Here is a 24,518-nt window from a genome sequence, read left to right on the forward strand (position 1 = left end):
ACAGTTATTTTCTACTTCTGTTCATTCGGTAAGGTCCCTAGAACGCGTCTCTTTTGAGTTCGTGAACGGGAAAATTTGATTAGTTGCACCGTGTGTTATATGTTCACCGAGGTTCCACAAGTCCCGGGACCATCATCAAAGGTAGCTGAAACCAAACACGATCTAATTTTTGGGCATTTGTTTGGAATCTATTGTCCAGATGTTCAATAGTTACAAAATGTCGAGTCGGAAGACGTACAGAGTTATTTTTCATCAAGTTTGAAGCTGTGGAACGCCCGCCCCGAGGCGTCACTGGCGTAGGTGTCGTCGACGGAGGCGGGCGACGCGGAAGGGGACACGTCGACGATGAGCTGCTCCGCGTACTGGCCGTAGGCCGGGAGCTCCGGGCCCAGGCACGACAGCTTGCAGCGCGTGATGCAGCTCTGTATCTCCTGCTGCAGCAAGATGGCCTCCCGCTGCGGCAGCTGGGCCAGTTCCGCCGCCACGTACTTCCCGAACTGGTCGCAGGGCCTCTCCTCCGCCTCCTCGCCCTGGGACGCCTCCTGGGGGGGCTCCCCGGGCTCCGCCTTCGGCACCACCGGCCGCCCCAACTTCCTCGGCTGCTTCGACGGCCGTCCCCTCTTCCGGGGCGACGCGGACGCCCGCTTCCTTTTGGGGGTTCCCTGAGAGCTTTGCCCTTCCTCCGCCGCCGGCAGGCGGTTCTTCCTGGGTCTCCCCACAGGACGCTTCTGCACACATACTTCTTTCTCTGAATAATCCACGTTGTCGGGACTCTTGACGGGACACTTTTCTTGACTTGCTTTGGATAAAACCTAAAAAAAAAAAAAAAGTACAAATACACATTAGTATTCTTGGAGAACACCGATGTCTCCACACTATGCTATGGGACTTAAGAGGGTGGCAGTTTAACAAACTAACTAAATCTAACAAGCAAACATATAACCGGTAATATCCAAACAAAATTGATATCCCAAACCACACCTTCAACACGAGTAATTAGGTCCACAGCAAATTCTAATTAACGTAGTTTTTAACAGATAATTTTAAACACGTATATCACAGAACAATTTATTTAAAAGAAAGAAGCAAGATTTCAAAGAAAAGGCTGTTCATTCTTTAAATAGTAAACTAAAAGAATTTAGTTTTTCATGTACGTTTGGCAGCTGATAAGCGGAAACAAATAAAATAAATAATTGATTTTGCCTTTGATGGAGTTTAAGATGTGGGGACAGTCAATGCCAAAAACCGCATTATCATTACAACCATCTGATTAGGGTTCAAAATATTTCAACAAGTAAAACTATAATTCAAACAACACCCGCCATGTTCCCCACTAACAGTAAAGCCAGGAATTGAACCTGGAGAGCCTTGTTGACAAGCGAGTGATCAGACACTCTACCACTGTGGCCAGAACAAGTTTCGTGCCACTCGCAACCTCCTTGGTACATGCAGCTGATTCATTATATAGAGTCACAATAAATCTTTACTCTCTTCCTACGGCCTTCGCTAACAAGCAAGGATATCTTAGAAGCTTAAGTAACTGTTTGAAATATAAATTAGATATTAATTACTTAATAGAAATTACAGGTTCTTAACTTTAATAATAGTTATTACAACTCTTTACTCTGTAATTAGTAATACAAATTACATGTTATGGAGACTTAAGTAATCATTTTAACAAACTTGATAACGTTTTCCTTTAGTAGAGAAACAAATAAGTGCTAAAAAAAATATATATACAAACACCAGTTTATATTTAAAATTTGATGCATGCAGTGATTTCTTACTTGGTTTGTTATTTAATAATTATTGCTGTTTTACTGCCTACAAGTGGAGTACCGCTAATCTGAAAATTCGGCAAATTCAAATGAGTTTAGAATGAAAATAAATAAAAATATTAAATTTTTTGTATTAAAATATTTTTAAAGTCTTGACCCAATTATTAACATGATTAGTGATTACATAGTTGTAAAAATGTAAAAATGATAACTTAATGCTTATAGAGTTGTATTTTACTACACGCTGTTACATTACGGCCATTATTATGCCTATCCGAACAGGTCTCGGCCCCAATTACGTTTTCTTTGTAATTTTTTTAATGTGTGGTGCTTACCGCCTGTGGCTTGTCAGATGTCGGTAGGTATGTTACAACTTGAAACATACAAATAAATAATCCCTAAACGAGTGAGTGAGCTGGTGGAATGGTTAAAACATTGAAATTGCATTTGCGAGGACCCAGGTTCAAATCCCGGCCCAGCTTAATTTTGATTTTCTGCTGTGTTCCGAAATCACTGGACCGGCAAATGCTGGGGTGATTCCCAAGAAAAAAAAAAAGGCCATGGCTACTTCTTTCCCCGATTCTCTGAATTGAGTTCAATAGTATGTGCCAGGCTCTAATGATCTAGTTATCGATAAGACATAAAAGGGCGTCATAAAATATCTGTAATAAAATTTATACTTTTTTTTCTGTAACTAAATATTTAAAATTTCCCTTAAATTTTTTTAAAACATATTATTTACCTATTTTTCAATTTTCTGAAAGAAATTAAATTCAGTCTCCAACATCCCCTACCTCGTTCTCTCTACTTCTTTATTCAAACATAATCTTGCATATACACCATTTTTTTTGTGAGTATGACTATGCACTAAAATGCAACAACAAAAATGCTTCCACATCTTGAGTGATGGCAGATTGGAGCATAATATTTTGCCCTCAAATTACTACCAATGGGATTTTTTTTACATGACTTTTCCAGCCGGGATTTTTTAAAGTAAATTTCCTGATTCGCTCAGACCAATTCAATATATATATAAAAATAAATAATTATGTATGTATGTGTGTGTGTGTCTTTTTTTTTGAAGAAGAAAACTTTCTGAAAATTGTTTTTTAACAAGTGTTTTTTTTCTTCTTTGAATGTGAAAATACATTGAGTATTCATTTAATATTCAGAATAAACTATAATTTGTTCAAACGTACTACAAAATTGTTTTTTTGTATGTTTGGTACACAGAACTGTTATATAAAAGACTTAGTGTGATTGGTTTAGTTTGCTCACAGTTTAATATTACTGCAGATCTTCATTTCAATACATTTCCTGTTTTCTAGCAGGCTGCATTTCACTAGTACATTTACATAATGATTTTCTTTTTAAGAAGACCAATCTGTATTTTTTCTTTTCTATAGAGCAGTTTATTACCACTTGCTTTATACCATTTTACTGGACCTTAAATTTTCTTTGGGATTCCTGTTAACACTATGTTGATGTTTGATAATCGGGCAAAACCGCCAATACAGCATGGCAGTGGTCTCAAACCTGCCGAATTTAAGAAGTTTCATTGTGCGGTGAGCTGTAAACATGTGATGAATGAAGAGTTCCTACTGAAAGCTCTCAAAATGTGAACGGCAATGAGCTAAGAGCAAAACAATCTGTAATTTGGCCTTGGTCGTATAAAGAATAAAAACAATATTTTGCATAAACACACACACACAACTAGCAAATACATGCGATTTTCCCCATAGACCTATAGCTAAACAATTCATTAAAATAATAAGAATAATTTTCTAGTATAAAATTCAGTGGCACTGAAAATTAAAAAAAAAAAAAAAATTAATGTTTTTACTATGTATTGTGACTAGAGACCTTTCTCATATTGCATGCATTTGTGTGATGCTGAAATTCCCCATTTACAGGAATTTATAGTGCTACAAACACAAATCAACAGTATGTATTAACATAAGTGCATAATTATACGTTAAGTACATACTCCAATAAACGTTATCAGGCAATTCACGTACAATAGGACAGTTACAACACAAGTCATAACTAACTTACGTCAGGGATGAAAATCCTTTCCATGGGCAGTGGTAAATACTTGGAATAATGACACTGTAATGTAAAAAAAAAAAGTTTGAAACCAAAATATATTTACTATGTATAATATATAATAAAACATAATTAGGTAAATTAATCAAATATATGTACTGTAAATTTCTATATAAATAATGAATATAATAAATCAAAATTATTGTATACAATTATAGTAAATTTATGCTACAGTAAATTGTTAATGTATAACATATAAAACTAGATATATATTATGGGTTCAAATTTTACTACTATAATCACTATAATATACAGATTCTTTGCATATTTTAGTGCATAAATTTAATAGGAAAGCAGAGAATGCCAAAACAAATAATTTTTGTTGAAGAAAAATTTGTGCAAATGTGGGTTAAATTCTTTTACCGTAACACAAGTCAAATCTTAAGAAACAAAAATGAAAAATTGAATCTGGCTGAATTTATGAGACACTTCTACTGGCTGAGAAGACATGCACAGCACAGCAAATGGTGGTTTGGTGTGGTACATTCAAAATTTATCTTTAGCTTTGGGCGATTAGGGAATACAGATTTCACAAACAGCATTAAAGATTTATAATTTTTTTGATCAGATTAAATATGGTTGGTTTTCTGCTATGATATAAATATAAGCAATTTTTTTTTCTTTTTAGAGGTATTTTTGCACTGACAAAAATTTTTAAACAATAATTTACTTTTATTTCATGCTGTTATTTGTGTTTTGATGATTTGCTTGTTTATTTATGTTTTTATGTGCTTTCACATTATTTTTATAAGGTAGTTTTATTATATTTCTTTGATTAGTTCATGCATGGATACATGAATTGGACTAAAAGGTTCTAGAACAACTGGGCTGATTCAATGTTTTATTAGTTATAGATGAGTTTGAGAGAGACAGGTAATGTTATACCGTGGGGAAAAACAATCACACAATGGGTCTTTTGAACAAAGTCACAAGGCACCATGATCAGTTTTCACACTAAAAAATGTTGTGTGTCACTGGGGAGTTTGTAAAGTGCTCTGTGATTGGTTGTTGATGGCATAAACAGTGCAGTTTTCCCACAGTGGGCAAGAAGCTGGATTCGTAGGTCGCCATGTTAGTCGATAATTAGGCATCTGCGAGAGTAGACATGTTAAGTGGCGGCTCGCCAAATTAACATGTTTATGTAGCGGAGAGAAGAATTTCATACATGTGGTCCAGGCCACGCTGTTTTTGTACCCTAATTTTGGACAGTCAACTAAAATTTTACGACCCCCGGCGGCAGCAAAGACCTATAAAGGAGCCGTTTTAGTACATTGGTGGCCACGCCGAGTAGACCTGGTCTCCTCCGACCATTTGTATCGTGGGATGCAAGCAACTGTGGGATTTCGTCAAAGAACCTTCAGTAAAAACCATTCCTATAATGAACCAAGAAGTATTTATACTGCTAGTTTTTTTTTCAATGTAAATTTTAGTGTGTTGTAAAAAGGCAACCATGTTCAGTGTTTGGTAAAGAAGAAATAAATCTACAAACTTTATTCGTGAATTCTTTTATTTATGCAAGACAATATTTCAAGGTAAACAGACTTAACCTGAAAAAGAAATAATCTGTGGAACCAGGCCATTTGAGCTAGCCGTAGGTCAAGTTTGTCACAAGCAAGAGCACACTGCAGACTTAGCACACTCATGTTAATGGTGTACGGGGAGTTGCGAACAATTTCGGCAGGAACAGTGTGCAATTACCAAGGGCAGTTTCACAACAGACGAGTGCATTTGGCAAGACCTTTGTATGGCTAAACCAGCCACTGGCTGAAACTGGGAGTTTCACACCACGAAGGCTGATGTACACCCAACTGGGTGTGGCTAGCTCTTAACATCTGCATTTGGCTTGTCAACTGTTTCCCGGAGATCACTTGAACACCACTGCGCATACTCAGCCAGTGGATTCGTCCCCTAAAGGCCGGCAAATTCAAATTTGTGCCCTACTATTCCTGCCTGTAACATTTTAGGGTTGCGTTTCCAGATATTATGTACTCTGAGAAATGCTTGTTTTGGCATTTCCTACCACCCATTAAATTGATGCCTTGAAATTTGCAAACATTACGTAAATAATAAATAAAAATTCAAAATAATATGACCATTTTTTGACAGCTCTCCAGTTGCTACCATGCCCATGCACTAGACTACTGTACAAACACCAAAGTAAATTCTAATTACTTATTTATAAGACTTCATACGACAACCTGCTGGCAATTTTACTTCTTCACATTTTTACATATCAGTGGTCAGTAAAACGGGTTTCTCCAGACGTTTACGTAACGAAAATCTGAGAAATTTTCCTTACACAAAGACTTAATAAATTAATTAATTACAAAAAAAATCTTGGTACATGCTATAATTTTTGTTAAATGATATAAGTTTTACATTTTAAATTTAAGAAGCATCTGTTAAAAATTCAACAGAACCTCCCTGGTCTGTGCCAATTACATTGGGAATTCAAGTGAACATTATTCACAACGGGTCACAAACCCAGAAAAAGGAAAAGAAGTACCAAAGACTCTTCCAGTAGCTGCTGGCACCTGTTTCGGGTGGTTCAACGGCCGTGCATAGTACACACTGTACGACGCTCACTTTGGTGGAACAAGGCAACGAGCAAATGTACCAGAAACCAATACCAAACAGCCCTATGCTATCAATATACTGGCAAGCATTGGGCAAGTAACCTGGTGGCACGCAATGACACTGAAATTATTTCTTTTATAACTTGAAGCTGGGTCCACACCCACAAATAGATAACGGGTTCTTTCTGCTTCTCTTCACTGTGGCTGCTGCCGAAGGCAACCCCTCCTCCCCCTCCTCTCTTCCACTCTCCCAGGCCACCAGGACCACTGCATGTCACCACATTCTTTGCTTTTCTGAACAGCGGTACCTCGCTTTTGAACTAGTCATTAAAAAAAGTTTTTTTTTCTAACTGCGGCTTGGTGTTTCAAAAGAGACAACGTAAATGGTTCTACTAATGACGAAAGTGGCACCAGAAAAGGTAATAGTAAATATGTACTGAATTTAATGATTTAAATAATTTTTCATGTGCTATGCACTTGAATTGTGATTTCTAAAGTCTTTTTCACAAACTCATGATCGGAAGGTTTGGGGTCGCATCATATTCAGGGTAACATTACTTTTGGGTAAATACAGTAATTAATCGGAAACAAACAAGTCATGCGAAACCAGCAGATTATGTTTTCAGTTATGCCCATGGTAATGTTTAGGCACAGTATTAAATATTTTTTTAAAATATTGTATGATTAAAAAATTTGTACTTAACTAGATAATGGAACGGGGGCCTGAAAAAAATCATTTGGCCCTGGGCTCCTAGTCTCTCTATACAGCCCTGAACACAATTGTTTTTAAAACCCCCTTTATTATTATTTTTTTAATGTCTGTAGTACAGCCTAGTCAAACCTCTTCCAGGATATAATACATACGTGTAAAATCACATAATATACATATATACTCATGCATTACCTACTATTTACATCACTTACGTTGACTTAAGTGACCTGCTGACAACTTGCTTGAGCATACCTTAACCCCATAGCATCAATTAATGTTCTCATTAATATATTTATATTTGTATAATGCACAACAGTCGAAAGACCTTTAAGGTGTGCACTACAAAAAATAACAACAAATACACACACATAACAACAAAAACACACACATAAAGACAAAAAATACACAATAAAACAATACACAAAAACAAGAATGCTTCCACCTGCAGGCAGTCAACACAAGCAGGGAAGGCCCAACTGCTGGTAGGCACCACTTACTGATGGACAACACAAGAAAAGACAAATTAAAAAATCAAAAACAAAAAGCACACAGACAAAGGAATAAATTCAACTACAGGACAACAAATAACAAACAAGAAACAATGTAGATAGCTAAAATGTATTAGTCTAACTGGAGGTGAATGAAACTGTGTACAGTTTACTTATAAAGTATCGACCAGATAGATATGTCTATAAATAATATCATTCATCTTAAAATAAGTACACAAAATAGATGTTAATTGACAATCAAATTGTGGAACTCTAAGTTCAGTGTTATCTAGAATGTATGAACACTTATTTTTGAACAATAGCTATTTTTAATGAAGATTGAATATAGGTACTCTCTACAGTCTGAAAGAGAGGCTAATTTTGGATGAGAAAAATATTTTTGATTTAGAATTCTAAATACTTATTTTTGATTTTATTCAATTTTATCACTATCACATGTATTATTGAATTCCAAATAACTGAAAAATATTCTGATTTGGATATAGTTAGTGTAAAATAAAGAGAAAGAATGGAATCTGGGTTGGTAGAATAATATGTGATGTATTTGATTAGAGCTAGAGATCTTTTAGAACTAGTAATTAACATGCTGATGAAAGTATAGCATGGAATCTAAAATAATACCAAGATCTTTTAGGGAGGAAGTTTTGGGAATTACAGCATTGTCCATTCATAAGCAAATTTGATTGGGAGATATTTCCTTGTGAAAGAAATAATTTTTGTTTTAACTTTATTGAGAGTTACGTACCTAGGTACTTTATTACGTTTGCACCAATTTGAACTATTAAAAATCATTAGGAGAGTTAACAGTTCTGCAACTTTTAAGATCGTCAGCAAAGAGAAATGGATAGGAACATGTGAAATGTCATCAAAGAATATATTACAGAGTAATGGTAGGATACACCATACCTGACCTTAAAAAGAATTGAATTACTGTTGTTAATAAATATGAAAAAAACTTATATTATTACGATAGCTGGAGAACCAGTTTACAAAACTATCACTTAGGCCAAAATTGGAAAGTTTGTTAAGTAAGATAACACTGGTATGTAGCAATGGTCATTCCAGTTCTAAACCCAAGTTGATATCTATCACTCTAGAGTGAAAATATATCAGGTCTATTTGTGTAAGATGAAGAGTTATGTAATACAATTTAATTGTCCTGCTTTCTTTATAAACATATTTTGTTACACATTCGAATAGATCATTCAACACGGGATCTATGAATCACTATATTTAACAATAACAAGTTATTTTTATAATATATATATTTTTTAATATTAACATAAAATTCCAAATAGATTTTTTCCGAACGTTTTTTTTATTCGAATACCCAACCCAAAACATGCAGAGCAGGTACATGGCTACCAGCCCTGCCCATGACCCATCTCGCTGCCACTTCTCTAGCTATTGTACCCTTCATCACCCAGTACGGGTTCTGTGCTGTTGCTGTTGCTGCTGCACACTCCATTACTGGCTTGACCAATGTGGAGTACGCCTTTGCTTTTATCATCCTTCCTGTTCCCTTCAAGGTTCTGCCAAGCAGCCCCGTACCTTCCTCCCCTTTTCGACCAACGCTGTTCCTCTGTTTCCCCCATCCCAAGTTGTTTTGTAGAGTTACTTATAATACTCCTCTGCCTCCTGCATTTTCTGCCCCATTCAACGATAACCTTCCCTTAATGTCTTGTTTACATGTGACTCCAAACAATTTCTCATTGAATAAACAAACCAACTTGTCTAGCTTATCTAGTACATGAGTCATCAGCAAACATTTTCAAGGTACTTAATATGAGTGACTTAAGTAAACCAAAAACCCAATCCTTATGTATTACTATTCAGTGCATTTAAAACCAAAGTTTCAAAATATTTTAATGAAAAACATAATATGATATATTACAAGCTTCCTAATACAATCTTTGTACGTGCCGAATGTACAATAGTTTTTTGTACATCGACTGAAAAATTTTAAAACAAATGAATTACAAATTATAATAAAATTAATAATAAAAATATATCGCAGTATTTTTCCGAATCATACATAGTATTATGTACTATATTCTGGTACACAAACCCTCATTCTCGTACGACCCAACAAAAAACCCGCACGCTACCTGCCATTGTTTTTCCGAGCTAAACCACACAATCACTTGAAAAATGTAAATTCCTTCTAACGTATTGTAATTTGTTTATTTCAGAACTTATTAACTGTAAAACTTGGATTTTTAGTGAATTAATTTACAATATAAATATCGATAATTATTTTTAATATGATATATTTGTAACTAATAGTACACGTATTTCAATTATTTCGTGCTAAGTAAAAGAATACTTAGTAAACAACGTTACGTTGGCAGTACTCGCTGTCAAAAAGATGGCCACCTTATTCTGAATACGTGCAGTCATACATTAGGTTGTAACAAATGATTTAATGACAAAAATAAGTATTAAATGCATTCACTTACCAAATTTGGTTGCTTGTGTCTTGTAGACAAAAAGTTCCCAAAAAAACTGGCAGCATTGAACCACACCAGTTTTGGTGAATATATAAATTCTGTTTCGTTGCCATTTATTTTGCTCTTTTCAATTTTAGCAAGTTCTTGTCTGTAAACATCCTTCAGGTTTTTAATTTTATTCCTTAACATCTTTTCATCCATCCCATTGAGCACATCTTCGTCTACCAGCTGACTAAACATCTTTTTAAAAACTTCTTCTTTAATTCTTACATTGGAATAGTCTTTATGTCTGCTGTTCCATAGCACAGGATACTGTTCATAAATTTTTAAAAAAGCAATTATATTGTTACCATGCCACTTCATTGTAAATAAACACGAATAAAAACGATTGAAAAACAATCTTATTAAAGCTTAAAAACATAACCTACCGCGAAAACTGATGAACGAGTTGATCTCATAATCGAAACTCGCCAAGCTAGTAACACCAACTCGCGCACGACTTTTCTCGCCGGCGAGTAACTTTCCTATTCATGTTGGCTGACCTGACTTTGCATTACGTCATAGTTGTACCAAAAAATAAATTTAATAATATAAGCAGACGGTGTTGCTTACCTCTGACACAATCTGGACACCAACTCTTGCCTCCCACAGTTTTGGAACCACAAAATAACGCAAAAATATTTTTTCCGTCAAGCTCCGAGACTAGTTTGTTGAATTCCTCCAAACTCTTGACGTCATGACGTACAACCATCTTAAAAGGTTTCACACGACTTCTGGGGACAGCAATTTACTACTTCTCTTCTCGGCGGTTTCTTATCGACAAATAACTGACACTTATCTGTTTTCAAGGCAAACCACTTATCAAGCAACACAAGAGTACGCTCTCACCGGCAAAAAAAATCATTTACAGTATCGCTATTCCCCCTTGTCTGGAAAACTTGATAATTCATTCCCCAAAGAATATTAAATCTTACTACTAACTCGCATTCGTCTATAATATCATCGTGCAAACAACGGAACGGACTGGTACGGTAAACGCAGTCTCACCAACATTTTCAAAGGCAAGCTAACATGCTATCAATTGTTTGATCGATATAAAGTCAAATAAATACTATATTTGCCTATTTGGTAAAGTGCAGTTATGACGTGTAATTCGTGTGATGGGATTTGTATTGCGTTAATGTTAGACTAAAAATAATTGAAAAAAAGAGGTGTGTTATGTGTATGAGTGTATGTGAGGTATTTTGGCAGTGGCATGGTATAAATGCTACTAATTCAAAACAATAATATAAGTCTGAGTTACGCAAAATAGCGTGATAACCAAGGCCGCACCTCCAAATAATTAGCACTACGAATTAACATCCGCGCTACCTTATTGCTTTCATTCATAGTTTAAATATTCCTAAAGGATCAATAATTACTCTATTTTGAGTCTGAAGTTGGTGCAAACATGTTAATGATACCAAATTTTATTGGCCTTGCAAATAAAAAATCATAAAGAAACAATAAATAAATATCTTATAGCAAATTATTGGTTAGTGGTTGTATCATTTTTGCCTTTGTGCATATACGCAAGTATGTAGTATCTTTAGGTTGTAAACAGCTTCAAGTTGCCGATGGTCGGCAGGGTACTTCTGAAGCAGTCTCTCTTTTTCAAAAAAAAAAAAATAAATAAAAAAAATAAAAAATCTAACTTCTTGACATGGTTTTGAATCTTCTCTAGAAGGTGTTATGATACTTCAAGTAGTTTCCCAGTATTTAACTGTTTTAATGAGTGGTTTGTTTAAGTTAAGTACCTACATATTATTGGTACTTAATTCCTAAACAATCATTCTTACAATATCATAGTATTTGTGACACATAAACCTAACCACTTGTTGTAATGGTAAACAACTTGAAGTATCATAACACCCTTTAAGAGAACGATAAAAAAATATATCAGGAAATGAATGAAAACATTTGGAATATTAATTTTTTTGGATCATGTTTTATTTCGATACCAGGTATCGACAATGTTTATTATGTGGCGGTAAAAAAATACAGAAAATGTATGACACCAAGGAAGTTGGCAAATTAAATGTGAAATAGTGGAATAATGTAATCTTTGGTGTAGGTATTGGTATCAATGAAAGACATATTAATGATGTTTGCTTGATGTTATTCCAATTACCATGTGACAATTTGTAGTGAAATAAAAAAATAGTGTTAGAAGCAAAATAATGGAATAAAATAAGTTTGTTTGATTCATTACACACGTAATTGGATTTTCACCCAGTGTATAGGAGTCTCTCTCCCTTATCTTCTTTAATCTTCCCCTCAAGTCCCTTGCATCTCTCAGCATTCCTTCCTTGAACTCATTTCACTGCCTCTCTGCCCTCACTAGGAAGGCAAACCTCCCTCGTTCTGTTACAAAAATTTAATCTCCAGCTGCATTTCACTAACTTGAATTTTGTTGTCTGATGTGTACTTTATAAGTCGCACATTAAATATAAATACGTAGTTGGAGACTGCCCATTTATATTATTTTATTTGGAAAGTATCTCGGAAAAGATTTCAGCGTAACAAACGTAAAAATCAGTACATTCCATCTATTTTGTATTATGTTTAGCTTATTTTTGATAAAAAAAAATTACCCTGTGACGCAAAAACGTTCCTCCTGTTTTTGGTTCACCTGATATTTTTTAGGCATCCTTGGTAAAAATAAAAAAATATCCATGATGGGTAGCCTATCCATGTTTGTAATGAATCATTTCACCCTGAAATATACATATATATATATTTTTTAATATTGTAAACCCTAATGCTTAAATAAACTTGATTGAAAGTAACGATGCTTGTGCTGGTTTCAGGACAGCGAGATGCTGCCCCAGCCTTTGCTGGAGGCCTTAGCCTTCTACCTGCAGCAACTGGAGACCAACCCGCTGAAAACGAAATGCATTACCTGGTAATACTTCGATGTCAGGGTTTACAAGTTTTGTGTGTGTTGCGAAACACCGTGTCTTTTATTTCCCACACCTGGATTAAAATGGGCGTAGAGTTTGCCTTGGTACTAATTTTTTTGGTTTCTTCCCGACAAATAACAAACTTACGAAACTTGTTCATTTTATCCCCCACTCCACGGAATTTTCAGTTTTACCTAAAAGTACATCATGATATACACAATTAAAAGCTTTAGTTAGATCATCGAAAACCCCTAACTATATTATGAAGATGATTTAATATATTAGGATTTGTTAAATAAAATAGTGCATGTATCAAAATGTTGAAAAGAGTCTTTTGTGGATAAGTTCATAAAGTACAAACATTAGTACAGTCAGTAGTAGTAGTGAGGTAAGTCTGTAGTTGGTAATATTTGTCAGTACTTAAATTGTACTACCCTTAGTTATTATTCATAATGTTGTAAATGCATAGGCCTATACTTGATTATATGGAAGGTCGTAGATATATTTCTAAAATAATAATCAGTTGTTTGTAACAGAATGATTCCGTAAGCTTTAACTAAAAAAAATAATCAGAATTGTGACGTTTTGACTAATCGTTCAGTAAGCCGACAGGAATAAATTTCTGTTCTTTCAGCTGTTTCCTTGCCACGACGGGCAACATGTTGTCTCAGTACCTGTCGGGCAAGAGATCCATCGATAAGGACAGCCTTATCGCCTACGGCCTCTTCGGGTGAGTGAAGGCGATGGGTGTGCTTGGATCAGTGATTCTCAAGTGCGTGCCAGGGCGCCCTAGAAAGTTTCCAGGTGTGCCCAGGCCCCAATTCCAGGCAGCTGCTGCTCTGGGCAGATAATCTTTAGCCCCAAAACTCGTAAAATTATACAAATTCAAGCTTATTTACTATCAGTTTTTAAAACAGCATATTATGCAACTAAATACTAAGTTATCTTAAAGATTTTTCTTTTCTTCATTTACATGTAATAAATGGTTGTTTCTGTTTTATATGACTTGTATAGCTACCGTAATAAAACATGAGTTATAATATACTACTGTATATTGTTCAAAGAGTTTTAAATCTATTCCTAAAGTACTTGGTTTAAGGCCTAATATTTTTAAGCACACTGTAATAGTATAACTAAAGCTTCCCCTTGACATGTATTTTTGAAAATAAAATCATTACAGTACATTAAAATACTTATTTTTCCCATCTCTCAAATTTGTTTGTCCTATTTTTTTTGCATCTCAAATTCTTCGCCCCTCAAAATAGGTGCTTTGGATAAATGTCCGGTTGGCCCGTTTGTAAATCGGGGCCCAGGTGTGCTCTGTGGTTTTCGTCAATTAGCTAAGAGTGTATCTGTAATTTCAGTTCAACGTGCCTATAGTTTAAAGTTTAATTGTGGTCCCCCATGTAGCAAAAACATCCGCCGATGGTCACGATAACAGAGCTCTTTTTCGCTGTTTTCCACGTTCACCTGACATAACGCGATGCAATTTTTTTTATTCTGTGGGGCTTTATAAAAGATTGTGTCTACATCCTGCCGCTACCTAATGATATTGCCAGAGTTGAGACACAGAATTGAAGAGGCCATTGCTTCCATTACTCCAAACTTGTTAACCAAAGTGCAGGAAGAATTGGACTTCATGTTAGATGTGTGTCATATAACTAAAGGTGCACTTATTAAACATTTGTGATAAAAACTAGGTTAGTTTACCTTCAATTTGACGTTTTATTTGTTCTATATAGTCAAAATTAAACTGTTATAACATACCGTTGAAACTGGGATATTCTTACTGGGACATCCTGTATTTTGTGAACGCTCCCCTCTTGTTGGCAGATTCTTGTTCGGAGGGCCGATACCTCACTGGTTCTTCCTTCTCCTGGAGAATGTCGTGCCACGGGGCTCGTCGAACGTCCATTTGAAGCGGATCTTGATGGAGCGTTTGTTGTTCATGCCGGCGTTCCAGGCACTGGGGCTGTACATGCTGACAATATTCGAGGTAAGTATCACAGCAGCTCCGTTAGGGGTGAGCAAAAGGTCTGGATTTCCGACTATCCGTACAAAAAAAAAGACTGCCGTTGGCATGTTTGTGTGGAAGCGATGTAATGGTGTTGTAGTTCAACCAAACACCATGTCAATGTTCTGCCTCAAAAGTCAAGACATTCATGATAAAAAAAAAAAATTGAAGAAAATTTTTTTAAATTTAAGTATTTACTAAATTTAGATAATGATTGGGAAATATATACTTGAGTTAATGCAAAGAAAAAATTTGATATCCAGCTGAAGTATTTGTTGGTATTTGAAAATGAGAAATTGTGCCTTTGTTAATGCAGAGAAGCTTAGGTTTGTTTTATTGAATTTTGACTGTAGCCTTTTAAAAAAGTAATGACAAAAAATGAATAAATCAACATTGCGTGTCTGATGGAGCCTTAAATTCCTAACACTGCCACCAGAGGATACATAGAAGATTCGGCTGTCCTTGCATTGCATAGATACGTGTCACTAATTTTTTTGCATGAAATGTTGCAGGGCAAGTCCCACAAAGAAGCACAGAGGAACGTGAAGCGAATGTTCGTGTCCGTCGTGAAAGCTAACTGGCTGTATCTCACGGTGCCTCAGCTGTTGAACATCATATATGTTCCTCCCATGGTGAGTCGTCACTTCACTTTGTCACTTTATCCTTCCCTCCTCTCTCCAGAAATACCAGATCTAATAGACAGTTTTGATTTTTTTTTTTTTTGCAGTTGAAGTCTGTGGCAAACAGTTTGATCGCGTTCTGCTGGATTGTCTACCTGGCCAAGAAGCGAAGTCAGGCACAGGAACAAGCACGCAGCAAACAGTCGTAAACCTTGTTAATAGTGGGTGTAAAAGAATTACTTCTGATTGACAAGAAAAAAAATATTCATACATTGTAGCTACAAGGGGGTTTTAATAATGGTTCTCAAAAAGGTAATCTCTCCATATCACTCTTCCGGAATGGTTGTAGTCGGCAATTAAAACAATTAGCCAATTTTAAAATTGTATGCTTCTGTATGTTCACATTGCTCTATCAGTGCATGAGCTACGTCTGAAATAATGTATCTCAAACGATTACACAAGTTTTAGTCACTAATACCTAGGAGGTAACTTTATCAAAATCTCAAAACTGTGTCGTAGGTTGAGTAAGATTAGAATCACACTGCCACCATTTGCTGTTAAGTGCAGACATTGAAGCTACTGTCACAAATTTTTTTTGTCATGGCTAGAGACCTGCGAAATTTGCGGTTTTGATGGCCTTCAGGATAGACTGCACATACCTCTGTACACTCGGGCAAATAACGCATGTTCATTGGCTGTCGACTTGTAAGTCGTCTCAGTTGGTTTGTCTGTGATTCGATCCTTCTTTGGTTGAGTAAGCCAATAGCAAAATTATCTAAGAGGTATGTGTGTTTGAATTCTAGCCTATCACCGAATGAATCTGCAAATTTTGCAGGTCTCTAGTCATGGCTTATGTTATTTGTAAAAGGAAATAAAATTCATACTAGGTAATTTATCATGGTGTAAAAATATCTGGGTAATCTGATTATTTTTTCTGGAGCAATAATTGGTGGTTATTTCTGTCTCATTTCTCAATGCGATTTAAGATAACATACTGGTTTTCTGTGTTCAAAAGTACATTTTAAAGTTTGATGTCGTAAGGGCCTTAAACGTTCTTAACTGTATGTCAGTAGTGTGTATGCCAGGGATACACTGCGTGTTTAAAGCGCATACGGACCCGGAGGGCGGGGACTCCGTAACAGGGTTGTGACGTCGTCCGTCTGTCGGATGAAACTCCAACTGCCCTACTGTAAACCCTCTCATCCCTTCCAGACCTGGTCTGCTCCAAGTGTCCGACACACTTGCATGAAGAGTGGGCCTTAAGAGGCGTCCCGCACGTCTCACACCAGACGTTTGTCGACACGTGATGAAGAATGGTAAACGTCTCACGTTTAACACAAGTACATATTTGGCATGTGGCTTCACGTCTCTTGCCTGTCTCTCGCTGCGATACTGTTAAACCCCTCACGGCACGAATCGGAGTTAGTCGCAGTCGGTCACCCTTGTGGTCGACAAGTTACTCGTGGGAAGTCCCTTAAGACGGTTAAAAATTGTAAATTAAGCAGTCTGCCCTCTGAGGCAGTTCCCGAGGGTAGATGGAAAATTGATTTGGAAAATTAAATTATTAACACAGAAGTAAAGTGTCAGCGATGGCAAGCGATGAAGTCCCCAGGGTGCGAATGCTTTCAACCTCGGCCGGATGTAAGAAAATGTCCACTGACCAGGACAGACTCTTCCCGTCTCATTGATGACCGTTACGAGATATCGGATCCGTGATGCTTACGTTACAAAACTATATAGAAAAAACCCTTCACATAATTAAAAAAAAAAAAAAAAAACCTTTACAATGGCTGTAATAAGTATATCAAGTTTAAATATGTATTGTCGCTCAAAGGTGAGTTCCGGAACATTAATACAGTTTGAAGCAAAGGTCGAAAAGGCTGAAAAGAAACAGGACCCTTGGGAAATAATAATAATAAAAACAAAACACATTACAATGTTATATTTTAATATTGAATGTATTTATGGGAATGTCGCACTGGTTTTTAACTACAATGTTCAAACCGTCTTACGGGCCAGTGGTGTGCTATTTAACACTGGCATACCTCACACTGCACACAAACATAGATAGAGCAGGGGAGGTTGCGTGTTTATTTCTACAGTTACGAAGGTGTATTTAAAATTACTCCTTTGCCCTCTTGCAAAATCAGCAAGAGTTCACAAAATTTTTTTTGCTACAAACTCTGCCGTCCAGTACTCTTTTAAAGTATTCGGTTACGAAAGCCACTAAATGGGTTTTAAGGTAATTGTATGGCTTGTAGGTTATTTTATTTGTTTGGACATTCAGTGAAATGTAATTAGGTGAATTTTGCTGTAAAGTTTCTCAGAGTGTCACTTTTTATTGCAGTTCAAGAAGTAATATCCACACATGTAACTCACCAGCTTTGATGTTTTTACTCTTGTGAATTGTGTAACACCAAAATATTTTTTATATTGTTAAATTTTGAAAGTTTATAGTGTGTATTGTAAAAAATAATACATATGTGAAAATATTAACAATGTAAGATACACCATGCAGTAATGTGATTTTGTGAAAGCAAAACTTAATCATACATTCCATGTTAAAATTTCTAACATATAGACCACTGGTTTTAATAATTTTGTTATGAACTTGGTTAGATACTGTAATTTTATACACACCACCTGTAGATTAGCATTCCTGATATTGTGTTTTTGCATAAGTTTGATTTTTTTTTTTTTACAAGATATGGGTTGTAAAATACTGAAAATAAAAACTAGAATAATCTTAACACTAGTGAATGGCTTTCTTTTTTTACATATATGTACTCTTTTCTTGTATGAGCTAACTAAAATTAAAGTGAAAGGTCCATAATGTGGCATTGTATGGATTTAGTCCGGCACCAATCCAGCAGATTTTTTCGGGTGGAATCTAGCTGTTGTGCTTGGTCACCAGTTTGCTACTGCACTGCCGGTATGGATGGGTCAAATCCCAATTTTGTCAATTACGAATCTCAAATTTGAATCTCAAAGAGTACTTTGAATATAACCATCAAATCGTATTCTAGATTCCAAGGGTCAAAAATAAAATAATGTACAAGAAATTTAAAAAAAAAAAGTCGAAACATTTAACCTTTTAAATGGTGTATTCATGAACTAAGTTTCCAGAGTAAGCACATGTTTCAATTTTATTTATATAATTAGTACATCTATAGGTATGAAGGGGGGAAAAAAAACCCTGGTTAACTTCAGATGTTATTAGTGTTGAATTTTGTAATTTACTTCATTTCCTCTAATATTTTTCTTTGAAATTTTTTTCTAGAATATAATGAATCCTTCGCAAACAGGATATTTATGATATTTGAAGATTTAATTGGCCCATCCCTACTTGCCGGCATTTTTAGTTTGCTCAGAGTTTATCATTACTGCCTGTGTTCATTTCAGTTCAGTGTTTTCTAGCAGGTTACATTACACATTTTTATTTGGTATTCCTGTCAAAACTATATATTGAGGTTCCATAATTTATCTTGGCTGTAGTCCCGAATGCCTTGGCTGAAAGACCTTGCAGTATACACATTAAATTTATTTATGTTTTTTTTGTAATGTTTACTACTTGCATAACATGGGGTGCAGATAGCAGATAGAATTTATTAATTGGCGGCTGAAGAAAAGTTAAAAGAAGTAACGTCTGTGCTTCTACGCACAGTGGATATCTCACTTAAAGACTTTCATTAAAACTTGAATCATTTTAATAAGACTTAAGTAAATAGGTTCCTCTCAAAGTAACATATAACTCATGAATTTTGAATATTTAAAAAATGAAATTTAAACATACAGTGAATTCTTTTCCCTTCACATTTCACAGGAGTCCAAGAAAAATTGATCCAAAATACAGTAAAATAAAAAATAGAGTAATATTTATGGAACCATAATAAAGAGATGTAGGATAAGTAAATAAAAAAAAAGATGACAATGCATTTTTTTAATCCACCAACTTTTTGGTTAGAAAGTTTTTTTGTAGACATGATTATATACATTAAATAGACTGAAGATTGTGGCATAAAAAATCTAAATTACTCAATAAATCATCTTAACCCCATACATGTTAATTTTTTTTAATAATGAGTCCCAAATGATTTAGGCCTGTCTATAGTTTACAAATTCGTACTTTTAAAATTATGAAATTTTAAATGTCAAATAGAATATCAAATATGTCTAATTTGGAATATTTTTTAAACACTCCCAAACCCCTAATAAAATGCAGAATCCTACGAAGTACAAGTTTCACATCCTCCATGTTGTTACTGAAGATACATTCCTAAGCGTTGACTGAACTGACGTCGGGGAGAATGGTGGCGTTGGGAAGCCTACAACTCACGTAGTTTCGGTTCCCTACCACGTTCGTGCAAGTTCGGATTTCTCTCAAAAATTGAAATCAAAAAAATCGAAGGGTTAGGTTAGGTCAGTCACAACATGCTTGTTTTCATTGGAAACTTCTGATTTAGCGGCTGAAGTGGCGTTAATACCAAAACGACAAAACTTCGGAAATTCTTGCAGGGAACCGAAACTACGTGAGTTGTAGGCTTCCCGGTGGCGTCCGGCACAACTTCACGGATCGTCATGCGGACGTCAGAACCGTGGGGGCAACGCCGGGCTGCTGGCTGTTGAACTCTCGGCTGGATCCGGGGGACTTGGCCCCCCCCTGCCCCCCTCCTTTTCTACGCTCTTCCATTGACTACGGTCGGGAACGCACATGCACATCCTCCCCGGTCCAGCAGAGAGAGACCGCCCGGCGACTACGCAACCAGACAGGCATGCGGGTGGAGCTAAGGAGTTGAGAGACCGAATTCCTCCTGATCACAAATCAAAAATGAATGAAATCACATTTTCTTTGGCAGTATTAGCAGTGGTGGCCCTAGAGTCTGCGGGGAAGAACCTCCCGCGGAAAACTTGAGGAGAAAAAATATATAAATATATAAACAATTTTTATTTAAAGCCAACCTGTAACTTAAATTTCTATTATGGATTTGCTTATTTATCTAAGGGTTAGTTTTATAAATGCTAACAATTCAAAACCGGTGAAATTGCGTCATATGAGCAAATACAATCTTGAAGGTTTTTCTTTGATGAAGTCTTGAAATAAAAGTACTTTAAATTACATGTTAATAAAAATTAAAATTTGATCCCCTTTCTATTAATGTATACATTTTTAACAGGAAAAAAAGGGGGGATGTCGGTTTACGGACGATAATTTTACGTGATAACGTCTTAAGAAAACATGATGAAAAATTGCATACTTTTTAATTTTCAAATATTATTTACAGTTTTTGCAAATTTAATTTAAATAATTTGTTTAAATATATAATCACGAACAATTAGTTATAGAAATAAACTGAAATCAAATCAATGTCAATAAATTGTTAATTTGAAATAATGAAATTGGACAAATAAATAAAAAATTTTAAGTTGCTGCTTTTAAAAAGCTCGCCTTAACCTATTTGATATTATATATTTTCTCGCAAGGTGGTTGGCCGGTTCTTGCACGCTCGGCTCAAGCGGAACGTGACAATGAGTCATGGTTTTTTGTGCGTGCAGCCAGCGTTCGATTTATAAGACGTTATCACGTCAAAAAAAAAACCCATCAGCATTCTGGTTCAGCCACTGACTGATGAGGTTTTTTAAGATGTTGGCATCACGTGTAAAATTACAATAATCTCAATTAACCGAGGTTCAGTTTTATCCAAACTGATCTTAAGTGCCATTCCCGGCAAATACTTTTCAAACATTCGCTTGAAGACCTAGAAAGCTTTAATAAAACTAACCTCAATGATGCAATTTTCTGGCTAAGTGAATCATGAAGTGATGTGAAAGAAGCTACAATAAAAAAAAAATCTGGGAAAAATGTCTCCCTGAAAAATTATGTTACTGATACAATTGAAAACCATGCCAATTTACAAAATATATCCATGTTATCAGAAATTATGCTTATGTGAGGTCCACATTAACCCGGTTAATCGAGGCTACTGTACTTGTCTTTACAAACAAATCTGACCATTACTTAGCAACATAAATACATTCAAACATAAATCTTTATTTTAAAACGTAGCTGGAAGAAACTTACAGTGGTTAAAATGGCAACTGAATGGATTTGTAGGCATCATAAATTCATGCTTAAATCTCTATACAAATGTAAATAAGCCACTTTCATTATCATCATCATCATTATTATTATAGTTGCTTTTGCTGGTTTTTTGTAATATCTACAATGATGATACTGATGTGTATGATACGGTATGCACATTGAAAAAAAAAAAATGAAAATTATAACTTGTAATCCTTTACAATCAATGCATAGATTTATTTACTTTTCATCATATTTTTTTACACGGAAATCTTTTTACAATCACAATTAAAGTTGCAATTTCTAAACACACTAATATTAAAAAATAATTTAAGACCATCAAAAAAGTTTCTAAATTATTATTATTATTTCTAGGATCTTCACAAAAGTATAACAACTAATCAAGGTGCTTAAAATTAAATTGTTTAATGAGATCAACAATCATTTCACACTGCACAAGTGCCGAGATCGTAGGTTTTTAAAACCATTTTGAAATGTCTGATATGCAAACACAATCTACACACAGCAGTACATGTTGAAAAATTAAATATAAGGTGCCTGCAAACTTGCTATTCTCAAGTGATATCGTTGACAAGTGTTTTTTTATACTTAATATTTTAGGCTGGATAGCACCCAGGTGTTTTACATGTAGAAGAGGTGTCTTGAATACTGACCAAGTCTACGTTGAAAAACTATCTCTGATACTTAGCTTAAATAGGGCTCGGTATATGTAAATTAGTGCTTGCAAGTGTAGTTATACTCAAAAACACATTTCTAACTGGGTGCTTATTCCTTTTTGCTATGTTAAAATACATTCTCCTTAAATGATAAAAATGCTTTCACTGATGAGCACAAAAATACAAAAATGCTTGTTCAATATCTGGAAAAAAAACCTTTCAGATAAGAAACAAATGACTAGAAAAAACAAATGGACTAGAATAAATGACTAGAAAACATGACATCAAATACATGGAATAATATCATTGAAAATTCCTCCTTTCCATTTACAATATTGGTTTTCTTCCATTTTCATGTAATTTGCAATTCACAAACATTGTTGCTACCAAATAAAACATCTGGTTGTTTACACACTAATCACATTGATGACACATGCAATATGTAAATATGTCATTACTTTGACTTCTTCACAACAAGAAAAATAACACATAACATCTTTCATAAATACATCAATAAATAATTAATAAATAAAGATACATGAAATAAATAAATAAATACTTTGCATGCATATGGAAAATAAATATACAATTTATCAAAGAACATTAAACATTAAAAACAGTCCAACTGCTTTCATATGGCGATATATGCGCATATTAAAGCTGAGTAATATGTCCACTTATTTGCTGTAATAATCTCACATTTACAAATAAAATGTATAACAATATTTATACCACAAATTACATAATATGAGCAAAATATTTGTAACTACTCGTAGCAGACAGTAGCTATTACCATTCGAAAGGATGTACAAAACAGACTTAATTTAATACAACAGAAATTTAGGCATCTTAACATGTAGCAGCACACAGTTCCTGGTGAAATACACATATTTTTTTAAAAGAATAAATGTTTTGTTGGCCTTAACTATTACTTGTATTTTAATAAAAAACACCTTAATCATACAATTTAAGACAGTCAATTCAGAGGATAAAATAATTGTCTGCTAATACTCCTAATACTTGTTCCAGTGATTAAATTACTTTATAAGGTAGCCAGTTTTATTATATCATTGTGGTGAAGAATAAAGTGACCACTTTATTTTGAAACATTAAAGAACTTCAAAAGGATATATATGTATATATTTAGGGTTATCCTCCATACATAATTAATTTAGTGCATTTTTTAACCTATTTTTCTTCTTGCCCCATATCAAAACACACACACAACTAAAAACACACTACGGTCTTGCCTGCCCCATTCCCCATCAGAGAAACCCAAATTTTCCTGCCTACCAGGTCGGGGATCGAATTTCGGGTTGAGAACTGTGGGTTCCTCTCAACATACAAATATATGCTCATATTACGTAAGTCATAAATGTTCGTTAACTCATTCCCCGAGATATCACATAGTTATAGCTCACTAGTGATTCAACTTCAATCTACACCCAGAAAATTAAAATAAATATCACAGACTAATTTTACTTGCTAGAGGAATGTGTTAACGAATTCCAACAACAAAATAAAAATCTTCCCCCTTCCCAAAAAAAAAAAGCAATAAGTTATTTTTTTATTTCATTGCAGTATTACCAGTTGCGTTCCAAAGATTGCACAATATCTAGACTCGTTCGTTTTGGTCAGAAATACTCAGTTTGAACACATTTTAAACTTTCGTTAAACCAGTACCTCTTTGCCACTTTCCTTCCACCAACATTTACAATACCTATTGTATTTAACAGCCAGAATGGACACATCACTACATGCAAGAACATCTCACTTTCAGTTCTAATAGTTTGGCTTCATCCACTAAGACAAAATTTTCATTTTTCACTCATTATAGATAAAAGTTATATAGGTATTATAGGTATTATAGGTAAAAGTTTGGTACCAAGTATACAAGTTTATCCCATGATCCTGTGGTAAATGATGCTTCCAGTTTTAATTTAGTATGCCAAAAGATCCTGGACACAACAAAAAAACTTGTGATATAACAATGGAAAATTGTAAGATTAAGTTGATTATGAAAGAAAAATATCCACAAGACCTGACCTAACTTGT

The 24,518-nt window shown here is 34.9% G+C and overlaps 2 protein-coding genes across 3 annotated transcripts; one reads left to right on the forward strand and one right to left on the reverse strand.

Annotated features, from left to right (window-relative positions):
* Positions 1–242: 242 nt before the first annotated feature.
* On the reverse strand, positions 243–10,777 carry LOC134539857 (uncharacterized). Its single transcript, XM_063382187.1, has 3 exons — positions 10,744–10,777; positions 3,834–3,887; positions 243–812 (listed from the first exon to the last, which is right to left on the reverse strand). The coding sequence occupies exons 2-3, from the start codon at positions 3,855–3,857 to the stop codon at positions 243–245; spliced, it is 594 nt and encodes a 197-aa protein (XP_063238257.1). The 5' UTR covers positions 3,858–3,887; positions 10,744–10,777.
* Positions 10,778–10,928: 151 nt separating this feature from the next.
* On the forward strand, positions 10,929–18,462 carry LOC134539858 (peroxisomal membrane protein 2). Of its 2 annotated transcripts, none has more exons than XM_063382189.1 (6): positions 10,929–11,192; positions 12,981–13,075; positions 13,708–13,803; positions 14,907–15,069; positions 15,600–15,719; positions 15,815–18,462. In XM_063382189.1, the coding sequence occupies exons 2-6, from the start codon at positions 12,990–12,992 to the stop codon at positions 15,914–15,916; spliced, it is 567 nt and encodes a 188-aa protein (XP_063238259.1). In that variant the 5' UTR covers positions 10,929–11,192; positions 12,981–12,989; the 3' UTR covers positions 15,917–18,462. The 2 variants fall into 2 exon arrangements, with proteins under 2 accessions (XP_063238259.1, XP_063238258.1); XM_063382188.1 differs by having other exon boundaries at positions 11,176–11,342.
* Positions 18,463–24,518: the final 6,056 nt, after the last annotated feature.

This window comes from Bacillus rossius, chromosome 16 (genome assembly GCF_032445375.1).
Source record: "Bacillus rossius redtenbacheri isolate Brsri chromosome 16, Brsri_v3, whole genome shotgun sequence".
NCBI lineage: Eukaryota > Metazoa > Arthropoda > Insecta > Phasmatodea > Bacillidae > Bacillus > Bacillus rossius.